General features: G+C 39.5%; 2 protein-coding genes across 3 annotated transcripts; one reads left to right on the top strand and one right to left on the bottom strand.

Annotated features, from left to right (window-relative positions):
* Positions 1-10,087, bottom strand: LOC111979521 (uncharacterized). Its single transcript, XM_024010118.2, has 7 exons — positions 9,621-10,087; positions 9,126-9,270; positions 8,650-8,745; positions 6,343-6,487; positions 2,026-2,171; positions 1,683-1,822; positions 1-1,328 (listed from the first exon to the last, which is right to left on the bottom strand). The coding sequence occupies exons 1-7, from the start codon at positions 9,718-9,720 to the stop codon at positions 1,174-1,176; spliced, it is 927 nt and encodes a 308-aa protein (XP_023865886.1). The 5' UTR covers positions 9,721-10,087; the 3' UTR covers positions 1-1,173.
* Positions 10,088-10,110: 23 nt separating this feature from the next.
* Positions 10,111-18,661, top strand: LOC111978947 (uncharacterized). Of its 2 annotated transcripts, none has more exons than XM_024009195.2 (5): positions 10,111-10,262; positions 15,153-15,319; positions 16,181-16,282; positions 16,382-16,534; positions 16,672-18,661. In XM_024009195.2, the coding sequence occupies exons 1-5, from the start codon at positions 10,133-10,135 to the stop codon at positions 16,990-16,992; spliced, it is 873 nt and encodes a 290-aa protein (XP_023864963.1). In that variant the 5' UTR covers positions 10,111-10,132; the 3' UTR covers positions 16,993-18,661. The 2 variants fall into 2 exon arrangements, with proteins under 2 accessions (XP_023864963.1, XP_023864964.1); XM_024009196.2 differs by lacking the exon at positions 10,111-10,262 and adding an exon at positions 13,905-14,155.
* The last annotated feature ends 6,092 nt before the right edge of the window (positions 18,662-24,753 follow it).

The following is a 24,753-nucleotide window of genomic DNA, read 5'->3' as shown; positions in this document are numbered from 1 at the left end:
TTACCGTCAAACACTAAATGTTTATTTATAAACACACGGTAAATGGGGGGAAGCAGGAAAAGGGGCTGAGCGGKACCCAAGGAATGAAAGAATAATAATTCAAAAACACCCCTAAGCTAGACTAGCCTACTTCACAAACAGCTAACTAACTAACCGTAACAGTGGGCAGAACTGAAAAAGCGTGTACGAGCAAGGAGGCCTACAAACCTGACTAAGTTACACCAACTCTGTCAGGAGGTATGGGCCAAAATTCACCCAACTTGTTGGAAGCTTGTGGAAGGCTACCCGACACGTTTGACCCAAGTTAAACAATTTAAAGGCAATGCTACCAAATACTAATTGAGTGTATGTAAACTTCTGACCCACTGGGAATGTGATGAAAGAAATAAAAGCTGAAATAAATCATTCTCTCTACTATTATTCTGACATTTCATTCTTAAAATAAAGTGGTGATGCTAACTGACCTAAGACAAGGAATTTTTACTAGGATTAAATGTCAGGAATTGTGAAAAACTGAGTTTAAATGTATTTGGCTAAGGTGTATGTAAACTTCCGACTTCAACTGTATGTAATCATAGGAAAAAATGTCCTAGCCCCACATAAACCATATAATAAAACACTAACATCCCATGTTATTTTAGCATTCCATCTTTCTACTCATACTCAGTGTGTAGACTAATAGTTTCATCAAGTGAAAATATCATTATCAATACAGGATAGGCAAAATATGTTTTTATATATCAGATCAATACAAAATAGTAAGAATCAAGTAAAAAAAGTGTTATTTATACTGGAATTATATGATTATTCAGTGCATTGATTAGTGTAAAAACATTTCTTATTACATGTATTATAAACATCGAAAGTGTTATGCATTACAGTGTAGTGGAGTGTTATGATTGGATGAATACAGGTATTTTAATACTTGAATACTGAGTGTGCGTAATACAGGATTATATGTTTTATAGGCAGCATAGGCTTTGACACTTTGTATCGTATACAGATTGTACTATGTAGAAGACTACCAGTATTCTACATGAATATCTTCCATCTGCTTCTTGTCCAAACTGAATAATGAATGTGTATGGTTTAATATAGGCAGATGTGTTATGTTATAGTTTATTAAGGTTTGACACTTTGTGAAAAGATGGTATTGTGGTGTGTACCAGTCTTCTACATGAATATCTTATTCTGCTTCTTGTTCAGGCTGCTGGGCGAGATCAGAGCCTCCAGGCTCATGCCAGCGTACAGGGGCTGGTTCCGATTTCTCCTGAACACCAAGGTGACTCGCACCACCAGGAGCACACAGGAAACCACCAAGAGTACAACTGGAAGTGATAGAAGACAGAGTAAATTATCCTATTTATCTTTAACATGTATATTAGTTTCTAATATGATTTACGGAGAATAGAGAGGGAGGTTCTAAAACGTTTAAGTGTTTCACATGAAGAGATTTGAGCCCAGTCCAAAACGAAGCTAGACATTTCTTGTAGATCTGAAAGAATCTGTTAGGTCTAAACAATATGGTGGGAACTCCATTTAGCCTATCACATGACTCGTGGAGCTATTGCTTACACCCATCCAATCCCTTCAGATCTACAATAAGTTTTCAGGTTTAGGAGGAAAGGGTTGATGTTGTACTTGGTAATAGATATCTAGTCTGAGAGATGAGACCTACTCACCCATGAAGATAGCGTTTGCGCTTGGTGCTGCAGGGTCGTAGTGCTTGAACACATTCCCAACCAGAGCAATTATTACCACAGGGTAAATAGTCAGGATGTACCTCACATGCTGATCCAGCAGGAAGTTCTCAATACCAAACCTACAATAAACACATTACGATTACATTGAAAGTGTGTGGCTGTGTGCACAAATGTGCTGAGAGTCTAATTTACATTGGTAACGTCTATATAATTAACAAATAAAACATATGCATCGAGTGAGATTGGATCACATGCCCAAAAATGTAATCAAAAGACGATGAGCCTGATTCTCATAAGACAGACTTTGTTAAACTGTGCTTACCATCCGATCACCTCCACCAGTAGGATACAGAGAGACACGGTGGCTGCAGTGCTCTTTGCCACTCCAGAGAGGTCCAACACCAGGGTGAAGTTGATCAGAGTGGCGATGGTTGTCCATGTGGTATACAGGGCAATGCCATTCTGCACCTAAGATTTAAGAAAACGTTACTTGTAGTATACGACTGTAGAATTCCTCATAAGAGGACAAAGGAAGGGATAGAGCAACTGAAAAAGTGGATTACCTAAGATGGTTAGAGAAAATACATTACAATAGAATGATTATGTAAAGTAAAATGCAGTAGGATGGCCAGAGCTGTATGTGCTTTAGCAAACTAATCTCAAGGGGTATGAAAGTATTCATACCCCTTGACTTATTCCACATTTTGTTGTGTTACAGCCTGAATTCAATTGTTTTCTTTTTCCTCAACCTACTACACACAATACCACATAATGCCAAAGTAAAGACATGTTTTTAGAAATGTTTGCAAATGTATTGCAAATGAAATCTCACACCTGGGTCAATACAAGTTAGAATCACCTTTGGCAGCGATTACAGTTGTCAGAGTCTTTATAAGCTTTCCACACCTGGATTGTGCAACATTTGCCCATTATTATTTTCAAAATTCTTCAAGCTCTGTCAAATTGGTATTTTCAGGTATTGCCATAGTTTTAACTTAAATCCGCTTGAAAATCTAACTCAGCCACATAGGAACATTCACCGTCTTCTTGGTAAGCAACTCCAGTGTAGATTTGGCCTTGTGTTTTAGGTTATTGTCCTGCTGAAAGATTAATCCATCTCCCAGTGTCTGGTGGAAAGCAGACTGAACCAGGTATTCCTCTAGGATTTTGCCTGTGCTTAGCTCCAATCCGTTTAMTTTCTATCCGGACTCCCCAGTCCGTAACAATTACAAACATAGCCATAACATGATGCAGCCACCACTATGCTTGAAAATAGAGAGTGGTACTCAGTAATGTGTTGAATTGGATTTGCCCCAAACATAACACTTTGTATTCAGAACAAAAAGTTAATTGCTTTGCCACATTTTTTGCAGCATTACTTTAGTGCCTTGTTGCAAATAGGATGCATGTTTTGGAATATGTTTATTCTGTAAAGGCTTCCTTCTATTCACTCTGTCAATTGGGTTAGTATTGTGGTGTAACTACAATATTGTTGATCCATTCTCAGTTTTGTCCTAACACAGCCATTAAACTCTGTAACTGTTTTAAAGTCACCATTGGCATCATGGTGAAATCCCAGAGTGGTTTCCTTCCTCTCCGGCAATTGAGTTAGGAAGGACGCCTGTATCTTTATAGTGATTGGGTGTATTGATATACCATCCAAAGTGTAATTAATAACTTCACCATACTAAGGGATGTTCAATGTCTGCCTTTTTTTCTCTCTATTTAACGCATCTACCAATAGGTGACCTTTTTTGCGAGGCATTGGAAAACCTCCCTGGTCTTTGTGGTTGAATCCGTGTTTGAAATTCCCTGCTCGACCTTACAGATAATTGTACCGTATGTGTGGGGTGCATAGATGAGGTAGTCATTACATTTTTTTATGTTAAACACTATTATTGCACACAGAGTGAGTCCTTGCTATTTATTATGTGACTTGTTAAGCAAAGTTGTACTCCTGAACTTAATTAGGCTTGTTAATAACACAGGGTTTGAATACGTAATGACTAATTCTAGCTTTTCATTTTTAATTAATTTGTAATAATTTCTAAAAAATATAATTCCACTTTTACATTATGGGGTAGTGTGTAGGCCAGTGACAAAAATCTCAATTTAATTCATTCATTAAAATTTCAGGCTGTAACATGACAAAATGTAGAAAAAAATCAAGGGGTGTGAATACTTCAAAGGCACTGTGATGAGTTCTGACTTCTAAACTTGAAATATTGTTAATCATAAGGTATCCTATGGAAAGGAGAAGGGCCACAGTCTGGTTTCTACACCAGAAGTTAATGGTTATCTGTAGGAGGAATGTATATGGTTGCGGTCACTGATAAGGGTGGAGAGCTGTCGATTAGTGAGGAATGGGGGCCAAGGTCAGGTCACATTAAGGGAGAAGAAACAGTTTATTACCCGCATCACTTACATCTTTATTGCTAGGCAGGAAGTTAATGTTTAGAGGGAAGGAGGAGACTTAACGCAAATTGGGGTGGGTGGATACATATGTAACGGATGTGAAATGGCTAGCTAGTTAGCGGTGGTGCGCGCTAATAGCCTTTCAATCGGTGACGTCACTTGCTCCGAGACCTTGAAGTAGTGGTTCCCCTTGCTCTGCAAGGGCCGCAGCCTTTGTGGAGCGATGGGTAACGATGCTTCGTGGGTGACTGTTGTTGATGTGTGCAGAGGGTCCCTGGTTCGCGAGGGGACGGACGTAAAGTTATACTGTTACACATACATACAGTTGAAGTCGGAAGATTACATACATCTTAACCAAATATATTTAAACTCAGTTTCACAATTCCTGACATTTAATCCTACTAAAAATTCCCTGTCTTAGGTCAGCTAGGATCACCACTTTATTTTAAGAATGTGAAATGTCAGAATAATAGTAGAGAAAATGATTTATTTCAGCTTTTATTTCTTTCACATTCCCAGTGGGTCAGAAGTTTGCACACTCTCAATTAGCATTTGACCTTTAAATTGTTTAACTTGGGTCAAATGTTTCAGGTAACTTTCCACAAGCTTCACATAATAAGTTGGGTGAATTTTGGCCCATACCTCCTGACAGAGCTGGTGTAACTGAGTCAGGTTTGTAGGCCTCCTTGCTCGCACACGCTTTTTCAGTTCTGCCCACAAATTGTCTATGGGATTGAGGTCAGGGCTTTGTGATGGCCACTCCAATACCTTGACTTTGCTATCCTTAAGCTATAACTTTGGAAGTATGCTTGGGGTCATTGTCCATTTGGAAGACCCATTTGCGACCAAGCTTTAACTTCCTGACTGATGTTGCTTCAATATATCCACATAATTTTCCTACCTCATGACGCCATCGATTTTGTGAAATGCACCAGTCCCTCCTGCAACAAAGCACCTCCACAACATGATGCTGCCACCCTCGTGCTTCACGGTTGGGATGGTACTCTTCGGCTTGCAAGCCTCCCCCTTTTTCCTCCTAACATAACGATGGTCATTATGGCCAAACAGTTCTATTTTTGTTTCATCAGACCAGAGGACATTTCTCCAAAAAGTACAATCTTTGTCCCCATGTGCAGTTGCAAACCGTAGTCTGGCTTTTTTTTTATGGCGGTTTTGGAGCAGTGGCTTCTTCCTTGCTGAGTGGCCTTTCAGGTTATGTCGATATAGGACTTGTTTTACTGTGTATGTAGATACTTTTGTACCCATTTCCTCCAACATCTTCACAAGGTCCTTTGCTGTTGTTCTGGGATTGATTTGCACTTGTCGCACCAAAGTACGTTCATCTCTAGGAGACAGAACGCGTCCCCTTCCTGAGCGGTATGACGGCTGCGTGGTCCCATGGTGTTAATACTTGCGTACTATTGTTTGTACAGATGAATGTGGTACCTTCAGGCATTTGGAAATTGCTCCTAAGGATGAACCATACTTGTGGTCTCCAATTATTTTTCTGAGGTCTTGGCTGATTTCTTTTGATTTTCCCATGATGTCAAGCAAAGAGGCACTAAGYTTGAAGGTAGGCCTTGAAATACATCCACAGTTACACCTCCAATTGACTCAAATTATGTCAATTAGCCTATCAGAAGCTTCTACAACCATGACATMATTTTATGGAATTTTCCAAGCTGTTTAAAGGCAGTCAACTTAGTGTATGTAAACTTCTGACGCACTGGAATTGTGATACAGTGAATTATAAGTGAAATAATAAGTGAAATAATCTGTCTGTAAACAATTGTTGGAAAATGACTTGTGTSATGCATAAAGTAGATGTCCTAACCGACTTGCCAATACTATAGTTTGTTAACAAGGAATTTGTGGAGTGGTTGCAAAACAAGTTTTAAATGACTCCAACCTAAGTGTATGTAAACGTCCGACTTCAACTGTACACACACACACGCTGGTGGGAACATGTCTTTGTGTGTTCAGCTGTCTGACCCATTGGGTGATTAAACTTGGTTTTAGCTTTTATAGTTGTCTGTCCATTTTTACCCTGTTATTTAGAACCTAACAACTGTAAGTGTCACCATAAAACTAAATGGGATGAGTGAATCCAATGAAAAACAATACTCCGACTGGAGTTGGCTAAAGCACATCTGTGACCATGCTACAATCATGAGGATGGTGTGAGTCTAACAACTAACTAAATTAAGCCACAAATTAAACTCACCAGCACCCGGATGCACCAAAGATCCTTAGGGTGGTTCTGGCTGAGCCAGGCTCCGTAAACACTCAGCCCATAGCAGGAGAAAAAGATCATAGCGTAGTTGGTGACAGCAATGATCCCCAGTAAAATCAACGCAGCAGTCATCTGCCTGTGCGGAACAGTAAAACAAAAGACCACTCTCATTGATCCACAAGTTACCTTGGTGTTTTGAGCAGAAATATTATTWTTTTTACCTTTATTTAACCAGGTAGGCTAGCTGAGAACAAGTTCTCATTTACAACTGCGACCTGGCCAAGATAAAGCAAAGCAGTTCGACACATACAACAACAACAGAGTTACACATGGAATAAACAAACATACAGTCAATAATACAGTAGAAAAAGTCTATATACAGTATGTGCAAAAGAGGTAGGATAAGGGAGGTGAGGCAATAAATAGGCCATGGTGGCAAAGTAATTACAATATAGCAATTAAAACACTGGAATGGTAGATGTGCAGAAGATGAATGTGCAAGTAGAGATACTGGGGTGCAAAGGAGCAAGATAAATAAATAAATACAGGTATGGATGGGGTAGTTGGATGGGCTATTTACAGATGGGCTATGTACAGGTGCAGTGATCTGTGAGCTGCTCTGGCAGCTGGTGCTTAAAGCTAGTGAGGGAGATATGAGTCTCCAGCCTTAGTGATTTTTGCAGTTTGTTCCAGTCATTGGCAGCAGAGAACTGGAAGGTAAGCAGCCAAGAAAGAATTGGCTTTGGGGGTGACCAGTGAGAGCGCATGCTACGGGGGGGGTGGGGGGGTGGATGCTGCTATGGTGACCAGTGAGCTGAGATAAGGCGGGGCTTTACCTAGCAGAGGCTTGTAGATGACCTGGAGCCAGTGGGTTTGGCTTCGAGTATGAAGCGAGGGCCAGCCAACGAGAGCATACAGGTCGCAGTGGTGGGTAGTATATGGGGTTTTGGTGACAAAACGAATTTGTTGAGTAGAGTGTTGGAGGCTATTTTGTAAATGACATCGCCGAAGTCGAGGATCGGTAGGATAGTCAGCGTTACGAGGGTATGTTTGGCAGCATGAGTGAAGGATGCTTTGTTGTGAAATAGGAAGCCGATTCTAGATTTAATTTTGGATTGGAGATGCTTAATGTGAGTCTGGAAGGAGAGTTTACAGTCTAACCAGACACCTAGGTATTTGTAGTTGTCCACATATTCTAAGTCAGAACCGTCCAGAGTAGTGATGCTGGACGGGCGGGCAGGTGCGCGCAGTGATCGGTTGAAGAGCATGCATTTAGTTTTACTTGCATTTAAGATCAGTTGGAGGCCACGGAAGGAGAGTTGTATGGCATTGAAGCTCGTCTGGGGGTTAGTTAACACAGTGTCCAAAGAAGGGCCAGAGGTATACAGAATTCCTGTCCTACAATCTATAGGCCTGGTTATTATCATAGCATGATAGAGACCCACAAAAATACAATGAATCTCAATGGGTCCAATTATATATACCTTGTGTAGTAACATTGTATTCATACATTATGTATTTCTTTTTTAATTGTAAACCAAAGAAGTTAAGGGGGGAAACGCTAGGCCTATGTGGTTCAACTTCTCTCAATGTTCTCTACAGACAGGCAGAGGCCCACAATGTGGGTAGGTGTGGTATGGTTATAGTAACACCTTGAATACACCGTCCACTTTACGTGTGCGAGCATTGCAAAATAAATTTACACGGATGTTATTCAATAATTTCAACCAAACTTGTCACAGTGTCCGTGTAGTGTAGCCAGGTGGTAATTATAACTTGGTTCTATTTAAGATGTTCGACGGGCTGCAAATGCCCTCCTTATTGGTTATCAGGAAGATACAAACCCACGTGGATGACAAAGACAAACGAGGAGTGATTCATCAGAGATAACTAAGAAAAAACGAACTAAGTTTCCCTTTTTATCTGTGGATTAATCGTCTGAGTAGAAACATAATTTTGTATGAATCTGGGTAAAAATTCTACAAAGAACCAGCTGTAAAGAGGACCATATGCATGTCAGGTTAAACAACCCCATGTTAATCTCCCAAAACAAACGAGCTAGCAACATGCATGTTTCAATCTGCCTGGAAATAAATATATTGATTTTGATATTTTAACCTACATGTAATGATTGCGCCTGGTGGAGACAGGCAAAATGATCACGCAAACATTGGTGCGGGGCTGATCTAGCCATGGTGGAAGTGGAGATGCTGTATTTTAATTCCACCCATCCACTTAAATCAGGTTAGTCAGGCAACAGGAACTCATTGGTTTAGGTGTTAAAAGACTGTTACGCACTCTTGAACCCATAGGACAAGCCAGGTCATGTTGAAGGCCATGTTGACTATCCAGGACACGTAGAAACCATATGGCAGTACAGAGAGGGTCCAGCTCCTGAGGAATTGAAAATAAAGTTGGTATCAGAACAAACATTCTACTGTAGCTTTTAATTTTTTATTTATTTAAATGTAACCTTTATTTAACTAGACAAGTCAGTTAAGAACAAATTCTTATCTACAATGACGGCGCTGGGCCAATTGTGCACCGCCCTATGGGACTCCCAATGACGGACGGTTGTGCTGCAATACCTACATAACTATACATCTAATACATGAATTACTGCATTTCACTGTCTAGGTGTTGATACTACAGCAGAAGGATGGTGTCCTAAAATAATAGAATACTATAGAATAGTAGCCTAAAAGATAGATGGCTGCATGGTTGAGCTAGTGATTGATTGACTGATATAGGTAGGTGAATAATTGTGTCTGTACCCTCTGTAGAGGAAGGAGATGACATAGATGAGCATGAGAGACAGCCAGGTGTAGATGAGCCCCCAGATAGAAAAGGTCCATCCAGCCGGAGTTATGTCGGTTTCATACTTCTTGGAAATGTTCCCTGTACTCGAATGGAATGGTCCTAGAAGAGAGGAGATTGCAAAACAAGTACAGCATAACTGTTGGGAAAACTACAGTGTTGCATCAGTCAGTTATGTAGTCTCAAGCACCAGACTTCCTCCCCTGAGGACAAGGTTGTCATTGACTTTGTGTAATAGGGTGGGTTCTGCATGTCCCTTGCTAAACATAAAGCTAGGAACTTTTAATGCTTCTACTTAAGAATAGAATGCTGTGCTGCCAACAAAATGTTATTTCCTGTCCTACAGTTTAGTATGAACAGCCATATAGGAAGCGCTACACAGTTAAAACATAGCAAGTTACACAACACTGCGTTCACATGAGTTAGCGTTAGCTAAGTTAGATAAGACTCACCCTTTCCAGCGCCTGCCATAGCATTAATTGCTAAAGCAGAAATGTAGATCAGCACAGACAGTGCAATGACCACAATACGAGGAAGGCTTCTATCTTCCATTATTTTTAACTACACTAGCTACAATGTATCTAGATAACTGGCTAGTCTAGTCGATAGTTGATCATGAAAGTCCACACTGGATGGTGATTGGTAGGGGAACAATATAAGGAGTGTAAACAATCTTCTTCGGGAATTTCTTGCCTGCTGCATGTCCACTGTCAACAATAGGTATAGCACCACCTGCTGTGCAGGAGAAGCCTATACAAAAACAAAAAACTAAAATGGAATGGTTGTCTTATTTTCACTGTCCATGTATCAAATGATAAATCCCCAAATAATATGAGGAAACATTTTTGGTGTTATCAAATCAAAGAACACGCTGACTTGCTTTATTCGGCCAAGTAGTTGCAAAGCAGGAAGCACCATCATCCAACCAATCAGATGAGGCAGTGACAGCCCCGTCATTTTCAAAATGGCAGCAACATTGCAAATAAGCGAGTTTGATAGTGAAGACCAAATAACTAAAGAAATAGCTAAACAAGAAGAGACAACGTCGTTGAAATACATAATCTTGCGCAAAGACAAACGTTTTGGGCGAAAGGGTAAGCTAGTTGCCTATCACCGTCTGATGTACTAGGCTACTTACTCCCGGGGCGAAGTGGCTAACGTTATCAAGATGGTTAAACGTTAACGTTAGCTAGTTAGTACACTGTGGCCATGCTGAGCTGGTGTAGGTAGACCACTGGGGTATACAGTAACAAATAACGATGTAGACATGCTGTGGGAATAGCTAGCAAACTAGGTCTGTAGCTTTGGTCTGGTTATTTAGTAAAGGACTGCCTCTTCCTCCACACTACTTCCTCCACATCTTAAAATGAGCTAACGCTAGCTAGCAGATTGTAACCAGGGTTGCCATGTCTGCGGTTCTTTTACCAAATTGGGCTACTTTGAAAACGATGTCGCGGATGAAAATGTATTGATGGCGGGTTTTTGAGCTACTTCTATTTGGCACCGCGGCATCTCTTATTTATATATATATATATATATATCTGTAACTAGCTGCTGTTGACTCGGGCAATGTGCGCCTTGAGAGAGTGCTGCAACTGAGTCAACGAGAGAACAGCGCGCGCACATCAAGACAACTTTTTTTTATTTTTTTTTACAAGTTTGTAGGCTATTAATAAGAATGTCTCCATAATGACACTCATTTTCCATAAAACTATAACGGCGACAAAGCTCTTTAGATAAATTCGCTAAAAGGTGGTTTAAAGTAAACTACATTCAAATGTCGACTTTTCTCATGGTTAATCATATCAAGCGAAGGGTTTAGTCGTGCTCAGTTCTAGGGTCTGGAGCGCTGCGCGAGTGAAAATGTGAAATTATTGAACTTCCTCGCGTGCTTCTGTTATGGGAGAAAAGTCCACAATGAAAATTACTTTGAATGCTGAGAATGATAGGCTACATTTGGATCTGTTGGTGGTCAAGTAGGCTATTAATTGCAATGCCATTCGGCTACTGTAGCCTACCATTTGATACAGTACAATAAATATGTTGAAATCACTGGAGTCATTGCAAATCAATTTGTGCCACTTGTGTAGCCTAGCCGGAGCTGGCAAACGGAATTAATAGCCTATAACTCCGTCTTTTTTGTTGGAGCCTTGTGTTATTATGCAATTATTTATGGCCATGTTTAGTTAATTAAATTGGGAGTTATCAATTGTGATCATGGTTACAGCTCTATCGCGAATGTATCTGTCCACATTTAATGTCAGTTTCATTGTGGACTTTTCCCTGAAATGAGATAGCCTATAGCCCCTGGAAGGACATCTGCATCTAGCTCAGTAAACCATGGCAAAGTTGAATTGCAATTAAACCCAGATGAGTCATTAGCCTATGCCTATTGAAATAAGTCAATCTCGCAGACCATTTATAATGGATTGTAGTCTTAACATCTGGCAAAATTGCCAGAAAACAGCCTAACATTGTTTTTTTGAAGTTCTTCCAAGTGTTTCCTGCACAGAGATTGAGACCCTCTGTCCAAGTTATCACTCACTCTCCCATTGGATTTATCTATAGTTATGCGCATCCACAAACTAGATTTATTTACAATTAGAAACTGGGTAGTTTGAGCCCTGAATTCATATTGGTTGAAAGCCATGGCATATCAGACTGTGTACTATGGGAATGACAATTTTAAACATATTTTTACTTTTCTAATTACATTGTTAACCAGTTTATAATAGCAATAAGGCTCCTCAGGTGTTTGTGGTATATGACCAATATACCATGGCTAAGGGCTATTTCCAAAGAATATACCCTTAGCTGTGGTATATTGTCCATCTACCATGTCCTAGGACCTTATTGTTTAATCATAGCAGTCAAAACAAGTTAAATTGACATCCATTGATGAAAAATAATCTGGAGAGTTTAATAAGGGAAGTTTCTTGTGACATTCTTAAACTTACAAGAATTATTATTCGGATGGAAAAACAAATTTTCCTTCATTGCCTACATAGTTAAAATTGTAAATATTCCTTAACTCGCTCAATAATGTTATGGCAAAAGGGTCTCATGGATAATTTTTTGGGGGGGTAATGGGTAATGGTAATGGGTTAATAGAGATTGTCACTAGTTACCACAGCCACAAAGACACTTGTTAATTGTTTATTCGTTAGAAAACGGCAATAATCATCRCTTGCGATACAGCTTTCAAAACATATGGCCTCTCATCAGCGAGAAAGAATCCTTCAAATAGGAAATATACTTACTGTAGCAGTTTTGCACAGATTCGTACAGCTATGGGTGCCTCTAGTTGACAAAACTACACTTCCTCTAAACTTCCCGAGTCACGCTTACACACAAGTGTTCAGAGCATGTTAGATAGCTACAGTGGCTTGTGAAAGTATTCACCTCCCCTTGGCATTTTTCCTATTTTGTTGCCTTACAACCTGGAATTAAAATGGATTTTTGGGGGGGGAGTTTGTATCATTTGATTTACTCAACATGCCTACTACTTTGAAGATGCAAAATATTTTTGGGTGAAACAAACAAGACAAAAAAACAGAACTTGAGCGTGCATAACTATACTTTGTAGTGCCAACTTTTGCAGCAATTACAGCTGCAAGTCTCTTGGGGTATGTCGATATAAGCTTGGCACATCTAGCCACTGAGATTTTTCCCATTCTTCAAGGCAAAACTCCTCCAGCTCCTTCAAGTTGGATGGGTTCTGCTGGTGTACAGCAATATAAGACATACCACAGATTCTCAATTGGATTGAGGTCTGGGCTTTGACTAGGCCATTCCAAGACATTTAAATGTTTCCCCTTAAACCACTCAAGTGTTGCTTTAGCAGTATGCTTAGGGTCATTGTCCTGCTGGAAGGTGAACCTCCATCCCAGTCTCAAATCTCTGGAAGACTGAAATAGGTTTCCCTCAAGAATTTCCCTGTATTTAGCGGCATCCATGATTCCTGACCAGTTTCCCAGTCCCTGCCGATGGAAAAACATCCCCACAGCATGAAGTGCCACCACCGTGCGTCACTGTGGGGATTATGTTCTCAGGGTGATGAGGTGTTGGGTTTGTGCCTGMCAGTTTTCCTTGATGGCCAAAAAGCTTAATTTTAGTCTCATCTGACCAGAGTACCTTCTTCCATATGTTTGGGGAGTCTCCCACATGCCTTTTGGCGAACACMAAACATGTTTGCATATTTTCTTCTTTAATCAATGGCCTTTCTGGCCACTCTTCCGTATAGCCCAGCTCTGTGGAGTGTACGGCTTAAAATAGTCCTATGGACAGATACTCCAATCTCTGCTGTGGAGCTTTGCAGCTCCTTCAGGGTTATCTTTGGTGCCTCTCTGATTAATGACCTCCTTGCGGTGGGTGGCCCTCTCTTGGCAGTTTTGTTGTGGTGCCATATTCTTTCCCTTTTTTAATAATATATTTAATGGTGCTCTGTGGGATGTTCAAAGTTTTGGATATTTTTTTATAACCCAACCCTGATCTTTACTTCTCCACAACTTTGTCCCTGACCTGTTTGGAGAGCTCCTTGGTCTTCATGGTAGCACTTGCTTGGTGGTGTTGCAGACTCTGGGGCCTATCAGAACAGGTGTATATAAACTGAGATCATGTGACAGATCATGTGACACTTAGATTGCACACAGGTGGACTTTATTTAACTAATTGTGTGACTTCTGAAGGTAATTGGTTGCACCAGATCTTATTTAGGGGTTTCATAGCAAAAGGAGTGCATACATATGCACACACCACTTTTTTCATTTCACTAAATCAATTTGGACTATTTTRTGTATGTCCTTTACATGAAATCYAAATAAAAATCTATTTAAATTACAGGTTGTAATTCAACAAAATAGGAAAAATGCTAAGGCACTGTAATTAGCATAGGTGGTCGCCTCTTGTCTTCTGTCTGTTTTCCGTAAACATGCGCTGAAACATGGAGATATGGCCRTATGGGAATGCTAACCCAAACCTTATCAAGGTGTGTATAAATTTAACCTTTTGCTTTTGAAATTATTTCTCCCTGATATGAAAGATAAGGTCCTTATGCTTCCAAAACTGTACTGAAAGCGATATGTTAATGTTCAGATTGAGCGGCGTGCTCCCCGTACAGAAGACACCTTAATCCAATGATTTATCTGTAAATTAATGRAACTGWGAGTCATGATCAAGGACTAGCCTTACGGGAGTTGTTGATATGGTGAATATCCTTTTAAGCCCAGAATGTATTTTTATTTAACTAGGCAAGTCAGTTAAGAACCAATTCTTATTTACAATGACTGCCTACCCCGGCCAAACCCTCTCCTATGCAGTGCCTTAGACCGCTGCACCTCTCAGGATCCAAGGAAGCAGCCATTCAACYTGCCGTTCACCAGCTTTTCAAGTTTAATAATGAGAAAATGTTAGATACTCACCAAATATGGAGTTTAGATTGCTATCATCAAGCTACATACAACCTGAAGAAATGCCTCTTTGGCACCTCCATTGTATTGAGCTGTTGTAGACTTCCGATCATTTTCTAAATTCAAACAAACCCCCTGAAACTAGACATGGATGTTTAGAAGACATTGGTTGTCTTCTGAGTCAGGAAGTATCAACAAGTTAAGGTTGGTCAAGTGATCTGTGTCACACCAAACATTACCTATCTAATAACACCCAGCCAGCAGGAACAGGCAATATTTTTAATAGTTGCTAGCATATGGGATTATATTCCAAGCACAGAGGATTTCTTGGATACAGAAACTTTGCTACTTTATTTATTTTTGCATTTAGCAGACGCTTTTATCCAGAGCGGCTTACAGGAGTAATTAGGGTTAAGTGCCTTGTTCAAGGGCACATCGACATATTTTTCACCTAGTCGGCTCGGGGCGTAGAACCAGCGACCTTTCGGTTACTGGCCCAACGTGCTTAACCGCTAGGTTACCTGCTGCCCTATGTTATTTTCCCAATAGTAATATCAGTTTCTTGTCCTTTGACAGATGCACACCCTTTGGAAGGAAAGAAGATCAGCTGGGAGGTAAAAAGTCACCCATTCAATGGAGTTCCATTTCAGGTTGTGGGCACAAGCACATATGAATGCCATCAGGGGAAAGACCGACAAGTAAAAGCTAAAGAGAAACATGCTGCTAAAATGAACAAGAAGGCGGTAAGTTCAAAGACGGATCGCTGTTCTACCATACACTTTTACAACATTCATTTAATTTCGATAATGTTGAAGTGTACTAGGCTAACTAACAATAGATTGGACTTTAAATGGGTTTCCTGACCCTATGTGGTCACTAAAGAAAGATCCCATGGCACTTATTGCAAGAGTAGCCTCTGGCTAAAATCCAATTCCCAACCAGGCCTCATTCCATTATCATTCTTGTAATTGGCATATATATCACTCCTCGCCTCTCCACCATGATAGCTAATGTGTGGTGAGCAGTCTGGCTCAAAATGGTAGTGGGTGAGATGCAGGTAACTGCCAAAATAAAGGAAACAYGTGAGTAAATGAGGGATAAAAAGTATATTGAATGCAGGTGCTTCCACACAGATGTGGTTTGTGAGTTAATTAATTATCATCTCATCATGCTTAGGGTCATGTATAAAAATACCCAGTTGCCCAGTATTTTGGCTACCATGTTTAGAAGAAGAGATCTGTAACTTTGAAAGAGGGGTCTCAAAGGATTATAGGGGCTGTCTCTGTCACCAGATCTCAACCCAATTGAACACATGGGAAGATTCTGGAGCGGTGCCTGAGAAACYGTTTTTCACCACCACCAACAAAACACCAAATGATGTTGCGTCCCTCCAATACACTTGTAGAATCTATGCCAAGGCGCATTGAAGCTGATCTGGTGGCTCGTGGTGGCCCAAAGCCCTATTAAGACACTTGGTGTTTCCTTTATTTTGGCAGTTACGTGTAAATTGGTGGAAGCACTTTACACAGTAAAGTGCTTCGGGTGTCTCAAATTGCTATATAAGTCCAATCAATTATTATTAAATGTTTTGCCACCTTCCATAGCTTGAAGACCATGCCTTAAAGAGACGGAAACAAAATACAAAGAAGGTGGACTGCAAGGCTTTAATAAACATCGCCCACATTATCCGCTTTCCTGGTTTTAAGGTAAATATGAAGAACTATATCATGGTTTAGACTGTCACCTACAGGGCTAACGCTGTACATAACAGTACACATTTAACAAGCATGTTATTTCCTGTCTAGATTGAGGAGAGTACTGTGCGCTCTAAAAAGGAGGCCTCCAAAGATCTGAAGGCAGCGCTAAGTGAAAAACCAAGCTCTGTGAAGGCAGAGGTTGTCTACTGCGTCAGGTTCCCCTCTCTCTCTGAGCATAGCTCACACGCACTTGTTGGCGAGGTATGTATGTGTGTGTGTGTGTGTGTGTGTATATATATATATATATATATGCATGCTGTCCTACCTAAGAATGATATACATTTTTTAAAATAAATAAATGACCCCTCTGTGATAAACCCATGTTCTTTATCCCAAAGAGGTCCTCTAAGAAGAACTTGAAGGTGTTGCAGAAGCAATGTGCAGGCTATCTAAAAGAAATAACAGACCTCACCTATCATCTTCAAGATGAACAGTACATGACTGGCCTGTCTTCACATCTGCAAAGCCTATTGCAGGAAATTAAAGGACTTGTCCCACAGGATAAAGATCTCACACTGACCCTTTCCCCAAGGAAGAGAAAGGCTGAGGAGGACATGGCCACCCTACCAACCCAGGGAGCGTCACAACCTTTCACCGACAGTGTAGGACAGCATGCAGATTTACAGAACACATGCGAAGAACCATGTTTGCCAAACTGAGTGTGGAGTGAGATTGCTTGTAGGCAGGGAGCCTAGGGCGACGGAGGATGGCAGTGTGTGTATATATGTGTTGAGTCCGTTTTTTGTTTTCCCCCTTCAGAATATTTTATTTTTGATAGCTGGGTTTTGTGGTAACCCAAGCCTACCAGCATACTTGTTGTACTATTTTAATATTAATTGTAATAAAATAAAAATACAATTGGGTGATAATCCTGTATGCAGTGGTGGAAAAATTACCCAATTCTTATACTTGAGTAAAAGTAAAGATGCCTTAATAGAAAATGACTCAAGTGAAAGTCACCCAATAAAATACTACTTCAGTAAAAGTCTAAATGTATTTGGTTTGAAATATACTTAAGTATCAAAAATAAACAACTGCTAAAATATATTTAAGTATCAAAAGTAAAAGTATAAATCATTAAAAATTCCTTATTAAGCAAACCAGACGGCACCATTTTCTTATTTTTTTATTTATGGATAGGCAGGTGCACACTAACATTCAGACATAATGTACAAAGGACGTATTTGTGTATAGTGAGTCTGCCAGATCAGGAGGAAGTAGGGATGACCAGGGATAAGTGTGTGAATTGGAMAAATGTTCTGTCTTGCTAAGCATTCAAAATGTAATGAGTACTTTTGGGTGTAAAGTAAAAAGTAAATTATTTTCTTTAGTAATGTAGTGAAGTAAAACTTGTCAAAGTAAAAGTTGTCAAATATAAGTAATATAGTACAGATACCCCAAAAAACTACTTAAGTAGTACTTTAAAGTATTTTTACTTAAGTGCTTTACACCACTGCTTGTATGTGGTGCATTTCCACATCCAGTACCCAGGTCAGGTCTTCTGTCTGATTCCCTCTGCATTCTCTCAACATATCKTTCCATGTAACTTACTGTGTTATCTCACAATCGTATCTACACCATAAAATGAAAACCTGTATTTACAGTTAAAGATTAATGTGTTTCTGACAGTTTTATAGTACAGTGCTAATTGGTGGAGTACTGTGGCTACCAATATCCCTGTGAGCCTTCCATGTCGCCGAGGGTTAAGGGTATAAATTGTAGATTAATAATATTGCATTGTATTACACTCTCTAAACTTGTTCTATGGATTTCTTGGCCAAAATCTGTTAACTGTTTTTTTTTAATACATTTTGAGATCTGTCTGTGGAACCCCTGCAATACCTTTGGAGAACCTCTGGTTTATACGTTCATTGTGTGGTCTTGTCGGTTTCCACTCCAATATAAGAGAGATCTCAAAAATGGAGAATGCAGTGATAAGGCTATTATATTTTAGGACATGTGGTTTTGGTCTGTGATATAGTCTTGAGTGTTTTTGATATGAAAGTGAAACACTTGTACAATCACATGTTATCTTGTTTAGCTGATTAGGCCATGTATCTGATTCACCTGGGAATACACTGCCCTTGCCAGAACCGGTTTTATGTCTCTTGTCATTCTATAATTGCATACAGTTGCATAACTGTTTACACAACTGTTTGTCTATGGATTTTGGTGGGGGAAACAAGGTCTAACACATTCTAAAAGTTATCTGATTACTTTACATAATGTGCTGCATTTCAAATTGCTTGCTTTATTACATCCGTTAGTGGATTTGGTATTCCACACACCTTTCTTTGTACATAAAATAAAATGCAACTTCAATCTGGTCTTCTCAGCTCCCTGGCTTTACTAGTTATCTCCTAGTTCTCAAAAATGTAATGTCAGTCAGTGTTTTCTTTCGTCCATGAGGTCAAGGGGTTTGTGGTTTGATATTGGCTTGTCATACTGCCCCTGGGGTAAAGTCTTATAACATTTATGTCACATTATTGTTTAATGACACCCACGCTTCAGCCAAAAATGTTTAACTAACCCAAGATAGACTCATTTCCAATGGGAGCAAATTAATCATAGTGGGCAGAACAAGCACAAGCTAGCGAGATCCTATTGGTGCGTCCCAGCATGTATTTGCATATTCCATTAGGAAACGCCTACTCTTAAGTGAGTGTAAATCTGATGACTCAATTCGTGCTTGCACTTCTTTTAAACAACACCTTTTTTTTTTTTTTACTTTGGTAAAGGGCAAAGTCTACAAAAAATAGTCCACTCTGTAAGAGATTCTAGTTTTGGGAACAGAACATTTTTAATTGATGAGAAAATTTGCAGAATGTGGGCCAAAATCCATCTTCTCAYACTGCTGGCCACTGCGCTTGTTCTTATCACCATATTTGGTGGTAAGTGGAAATTCCAACTGAATACTTCAGATATTTACATCCAGTGAAACCATCCAGTGTTTTGTCGGAGCTTCTGCTACTGACTACATTAAAAAATATATATATATTTTACCTTTATTTAAAATTTACTGTAAATGTCAGATAAATTGTGGTATATATATAATATGGGGGGATCTAGATAGAAGGCCTCAATCATTTATATAGCTATACATTTTCCCCCTCAATGGCCACTTTATGACCTGTTTATGACGGTAATAAGCTGTCAAAGAATGGAGAATATAGATAAAAGGTTTTTTGGATGAAGGTTTGCGAAAGGATTTAGTAATTCTGCCTTTGAAATGGCTTCCAATCATGCTGTCATACAACAGCATGCATCTTATTAATTGTATGCCCTATTTCTAAAGATGGAGTACCCGTTGAATGTCACCTCACCTTCACTGACATATTAGTCACAGTATATGTCACTGATGGTAAGAGAAGCCTACTTTCTGTAAGTGACTTACTACTAACTCGTCCACCTCTGTGACTATTGTCTTGTCTGGGTGGTGCACAAGCATGACCTAACCCCTCATATCCTCACGGTAGAAGGTCATCAATGTTCCAGCAGAGATTCTCACARGCTCCCGATCACCCTTCCTCGTGAAATTTCACAGTGAGTGGAATGGACACTGAAAATAGCAGGCAAACAAATGCATAAGAATGTACCCTTCACAGAACTGTCGGTGATACCATGTTAATATGGTTGGTGTGGCAGGTAGCCTAGTGGTTAGARMGTTGGGCCAGTAACCAAAAGGTTGCTAGATGAATCCCTGAGCTGACAAGGTAAAAATCTGTCGTTCTGCTCCTGAACAAGGCAGTTAACCCACTGTTCCTTTTATTTTTATATTTAACATTRTTTTACCAGGTAAGTTGACTGAGAACACGTTCTCATTTACAGCAACGACCTGGGGAATAGTTACAGGGGAGAGGAGGGGGATGGGGATGATTAGGTGACCGTGATGGTATGAGGCACAGCTTGGGAATTTAGCCAGGACACCGGGGTTAACACCCCTACTCTTCCTAGGCTGTCATTGAGAATAAGAATTTGTTCTTAACTGACTTGCCTAGTTAAAAGTTCATWAAAAWAWATATATATATCATGTCAGACTTTCGTCAASAATTTGATATATACGGCATTAATTGACTTGATTTAAGAATGATTAAGGGTAATCTAAAGTTGTTTACATGATCTATTTTGTAATATCAAGCACTCTCATGTTGATTGCTTGGATGTTGGCTGGAAGCACGGACACTTTCATAGYCAGCTACTTCAAACCTGATTGCCCAGAGCAAACACTGTTCAGTCAAAAAATGTGTTTCCAGGTATGTAACAACAAACAGATTAACTCAAATGTAACATCTGTTGTAAAAGGTTAAAGATGTAAAGGCTGTAGATGTAACGGCTCAGGRAATATACTGTACATGGACAATAAGTTGTCCCTTTACATTGATATGTCACTGCTTGAAGGTGATAAGCATCAAAGATACAGTGTAAGTGTCCTGTGTTTGTTCAAATGCATCGAGGGTTGATGGTGTTAACAGTGATGCTTATCTGTTTGACCTTCACTCTTCCTTTCATCTACAAAGGAGGATAGAGTAAGGTGAGCTACAGCAAACATACAGGTCCCCCTCTTACTCTGCCTCACTCTTGCTGTTATGCCCTGCTTTAACTTTAGTTTGCCAACAGAGGGCATCATATCTTGTTGTAGGATGMAGGCCTCAGTGGAAAAGTGGTTTGATGTACAGTGTGTTGTCTATCTAGTARCATGTATTCATGGATGCCAAGGGAAGCCCGGCTTCCCCATAAAATTGACCAAGAAAAAAAAAATATATATATATATATATTTAGTCTCTCTGTGTTTCCTAATTATCCTTCAATTCACAAGAGTCTGAATGTATTTAATCGGAGAAAGCATCCGAGGGAGCGAAACAGCGCCCCTCTGTCTCAGTACGTGTAGGCCATTATCTGAGGCTGTCTGGTCAAAAAGAGTATAACGTTATTATAGTATTGAATGCAAGGGAAGCCAGTTTGGATTTGGCATCACAGCAATCATATTACACCAAAACMAACAAATAATTTACAGAAAAAAACTTTAATTGTTGTATCTCGTTGTGTTGTTGTCCTCTGGTGGCTAGCTAGCTAGTTAAAATCATCCCTTTCCTAAATTAGCCATGGATGGAGATAGGGATTTGGACTTYTGGTTTTACTTAATTCTCCGTACTGGCCTATGATTATAACAGCGATTCTGATCTAATCATAAATTCATACGTTGTGCCTCTGGCCTGAGATKAAGGAAGTTCAATATGTAGCTAGATGTAGTAGGCTAATGTTAACTAGCTGGCTTGGCACATCGTTTCCCATGAACGRAAGTTAGGCTAGCTAGCAAGCAAGCAAGCATTTTAGCCAGCTAGCCTAGGACAACAAAATCTAAAAGCGTGCACTGTATGGCAGAGTCATGGTAAGAGAGGAGGACAGCATTGGCGTTTCACTACAAGTAGGGTGAGTCAACATGTTTTTTCTACTTACACACACACACCCACCCACACACACACATAGAAATCAGTGACATGGACAGCCACATCATATCTAGCTTACGTTTATTGGACTAAATGGTTTTTGGTATCTTAGTTGTCACTGTATTAGACTAAGCATAGATTATTTGATGATGTTGAAATGTTAAAGTTGGAATGGTGTTGGATTAGTGGAGGCAGCTCCTGTTTTCTTTGTGACTTGCGGTAACACTCTGTGGTTCTAAATCAATAGTTGTTTACTAGTCCGAAAATGTTGGAAACATTAACCTGCTTGACCATGCTGTAGGTCATTTAATACCATMTGCTTTGTGGACTTCACCAGACAGCTGTTGCTCTCCGGTTTTGTGAAGAAACAAAGGTGTGGTTGAATTTGTACTGTCCCAGCCCTGGCTATACTTCAGCCCATAATGGCCTCTCTCAGACCTTCTCCCGACTCCTCCAGGTAAAGCCCAACTGTCATCTACATCTCATACATGATCATACTCTGAAGATGCTGATGCTGTAAAATAAGGTTTCTCTAAGCTGCTGGTATGGATGTTTGGTTATTACCTGTGTATGTGTGGATGGATGCTGTGTTTAATGGGGTGCTGTTGTTTTCTGTAAATCCTCTCTCTGGCTGTTATATAAGGTGTGCTTCTATTATTAACCTGTACTCTTACCACTGATTAGCTGTTCTCTCGATGCAGGAGGTGGGTATTTCACTGGATGCAATGGGGAGATTATGGYTGGTTAGTCCACCTTTGGAACTTATGTTATTTTAGTACATATTTGTTTCTATTTGATAGTCAAGCTAAATAACTTAAAGAGCATACATCCTAATTTTGTCGTATTAAATGTCACTGTTACTGCGCAGTTAGCTGATTATGACCACTTCCCATCATTGAATAATTGTTGTTTAGAGCCAGGAGTTTTTCCTGTCTTTAACAGGAAAATCTCTTCGCCCTATCTATAACTTGGGCCCATAATTTTTATGGCCAGACGGTCAGGAAAAACTATTTGCCCTTCTCATTGATTTCCACTAGTTTCTATAGTCCCAAAGTCCTGTTCCACAGTCACAAAGTCAGGTTCCAGAGCCACAAAGTCAGATTCCACAGCCACAAAGTCAGATTCCACAGCCACAAAGTCAGATTCCACAGCCACAAAGTTAGATTCTACAGCCACAAAGTCAAAATTGGCTACAAAATTTGCTTTTTGGTCTTAATTTAAAGTTAGTGTTAGGCATAAGGTTAGGTTGAAAATCTAATTTTAAGAARATAAATTGTAGAAATGGGCATGGTTTGTGACTGTGTCTATAAAAGCTACTGACGACCCTTTTCATGTGATACTCTTTTCCTGTTGTGATGCCGTCGGCCATGTTTTTGGGGATTGGTCAGCAGTCTGCCTCACCCCTGGTTGCTGGGGGTGCTGACTGGGTTTCTTCTTGAGAGTGTTCCTTGGGCTCCATAAAAAAGCCTACATTAAAACACGTAACTTGTTTCATGATTGATAGGTCTGTTGCTTGAATATATACATTATTTTCAGAAATGCACTTTTCCCATTAATTTTAACATGCATAGCAGGTTAAAGGTGATTGATCACACTTTCTGTAGAAAAAGTTGTCATTGTTTCATATTCAAAGGTGAAAAGCTTTTCAGCACCAATTTCCTGTTTTGTGATGTTGTGACCTTGTTTCCACAGCGAGTGACCCTAATGACCAGCAGGGGATTCTTGCTTACTACTCAGAGGGCAGCACTTGGGTAACACCATAAGAACAGACTTAAGAGTTATCTCTGTGAAGCTTTGAAGTGATTTGAAGTATACGGGCCAGTAAGAATTCAGGTTTAAAGCCAATGACGGATAATTAGGATGGAACTCTTATCCTGAACTTTATATTTTTATGAAGTTGTCTTGGTTTGACTAGATATTGCAAGAAGCTGTACTGTTCATGAGTAAATATTTGTGATTTACTAGTAACTGATTGTGCAAAGTATAATATTGGCCCCAGAGCCTAATCAGCTGCTGGTTTTTAGCTAATTATTAACAGTTTCATATTATGGCTGTCTTGACAGATTGGTGCAAAGAGACCGTTTTAATTTGTCGGATATTATTTAATTGTGCACTTTTGACAATTTAATATAATGTCATCCTTTTTTTCACAGGATGCATGGTTCAAAATGGTTGCCTTTGTTATTGGGAATAGCAGATTTCCTGGTCAGCTTTATTTACACCATCGGTGTATTGTGACAACTGTGAGGATGACCTTTTCATGGTACAGGACAACTCACTGGCTGTTAGAATGAGGAAGGATTGTGATTCTTATTCAGATTCAGGCCACAGGCAGATCAAGGCACTGAACCAGATGTATGATCTCTAGATCGAGGGAAAGGAAATGGTAGGGAATATTTTAAACAAAAACATTTTTACTGGATAGCTTTTTGTACTATTGATTTTGTGCTAATGTTRTTATCCCAACTTCTCAGGAAAATGTAGAGTACTGTAAGTCTATTATCATGATTACAATCTTCACATTTTGTTGAAAGATAACTATAATTAGACTATATCTGAACAGAGCAGCTGCATGCCGTACTGCATGCCATATAGCAAAGATTCAAGTGTTTCTTTCAAGTTTTTGTCCTCAATGTTATACTCAGTATAATGCAGCTAAGTTCATACAGGCCACTTTAAATGTAGATCGTGTAATTTCATATAAAAAAATGAATGGTTGATTGAGAAAAGCATTTGAATGTAACTATTTATGCTGTAAATTGAAATGCATTATCTTGATACAGCCTTGTCCCATATGAGTTAATGTGTATTACATTTCTGCTAAGTGTTGGTAAAGCGCTGTAAGGGAGAATGCACAAATTATTCTTTCAATCAATTATTGATATCTTAATTAATAATTAGAAAATGTACTTTTTGTTGAACTTTAATGTGCATGTCAGATATCTTTCCAAAATGGAATTTATCCTGTAGTAT

Source organism: Salvelinus sp. IW2-2015, linkage group LG19 (genome assembly GCF_002910315.2).
Source record: "Salvelinus sp. IW2-2015 linkage group LG19, ASM291031v2, whole genome shotgun sequence".
In the NCBI taxonomy this organism is placed as follows: Eukaryota; Metazoa; Chordata; class Actinopteri; order Salmoniformes; family Salmonidae; genus Salvelinus; species Salvelinus sp. IW2-2015.
The sequence above is the reverse complement of the archived record's forward strand: the minus strand, read 5'-3'. Positions and strand labels throughout refer to the sequence as shown.

What these genes read in the sequence shown, in the direction of transcription:
- LOC111979521 (XM_024010118.2), bottom strand. Translation starts at nt 9,720, where the DNA reads ATGGAAGATAGAAGCCTTCCTCGTATTGTGGTCATTGCACTGTCTGTG. An exon ending in ATCTCCTTCCTCTACAGAGG is followed by an intron (nt 8,746 to 9,125) that starts GTACAGACACAA and finishes TCAATTCCTCAG; the next exon opens with GAGCTGGACCCTCTCTGTAC. An exon ending in CGCAAACGCTATCTTCATGG is followed by an intron (nt 1,329 to 1,682) that starts GTGAGTAGGTCT and finishes TATCACTTCCAG; the next exon opens with TTGTACTCTTGGTGGTTTCC.
- LOC111978947 (XM_024009195.2), top strand. Translation starts at nt 10,133, where the DNA reads ATGGCAGCAACATTGCAAATAAGCGAGTTTGATAGTGAAGACCAAATA. An exon ending in CAAACGTTTTGGGCGAAAGG is followed by an intron (nt 10,263 to 15,152) that starts GTAAGCTAGTTG and finishes GTCCTTTGACAG; the next exon opens with ATGCACACCCTTTGGAAGGA. An exon ending in CTAAAATGAACAAGAAGGCG is followed by an intron (nt 15,320 to 16,180) that starts GTAAGTTCAAAG and finishes CACCTTCCATAG; the next exon opens with CTTGAAGACCATGCCTTAAA.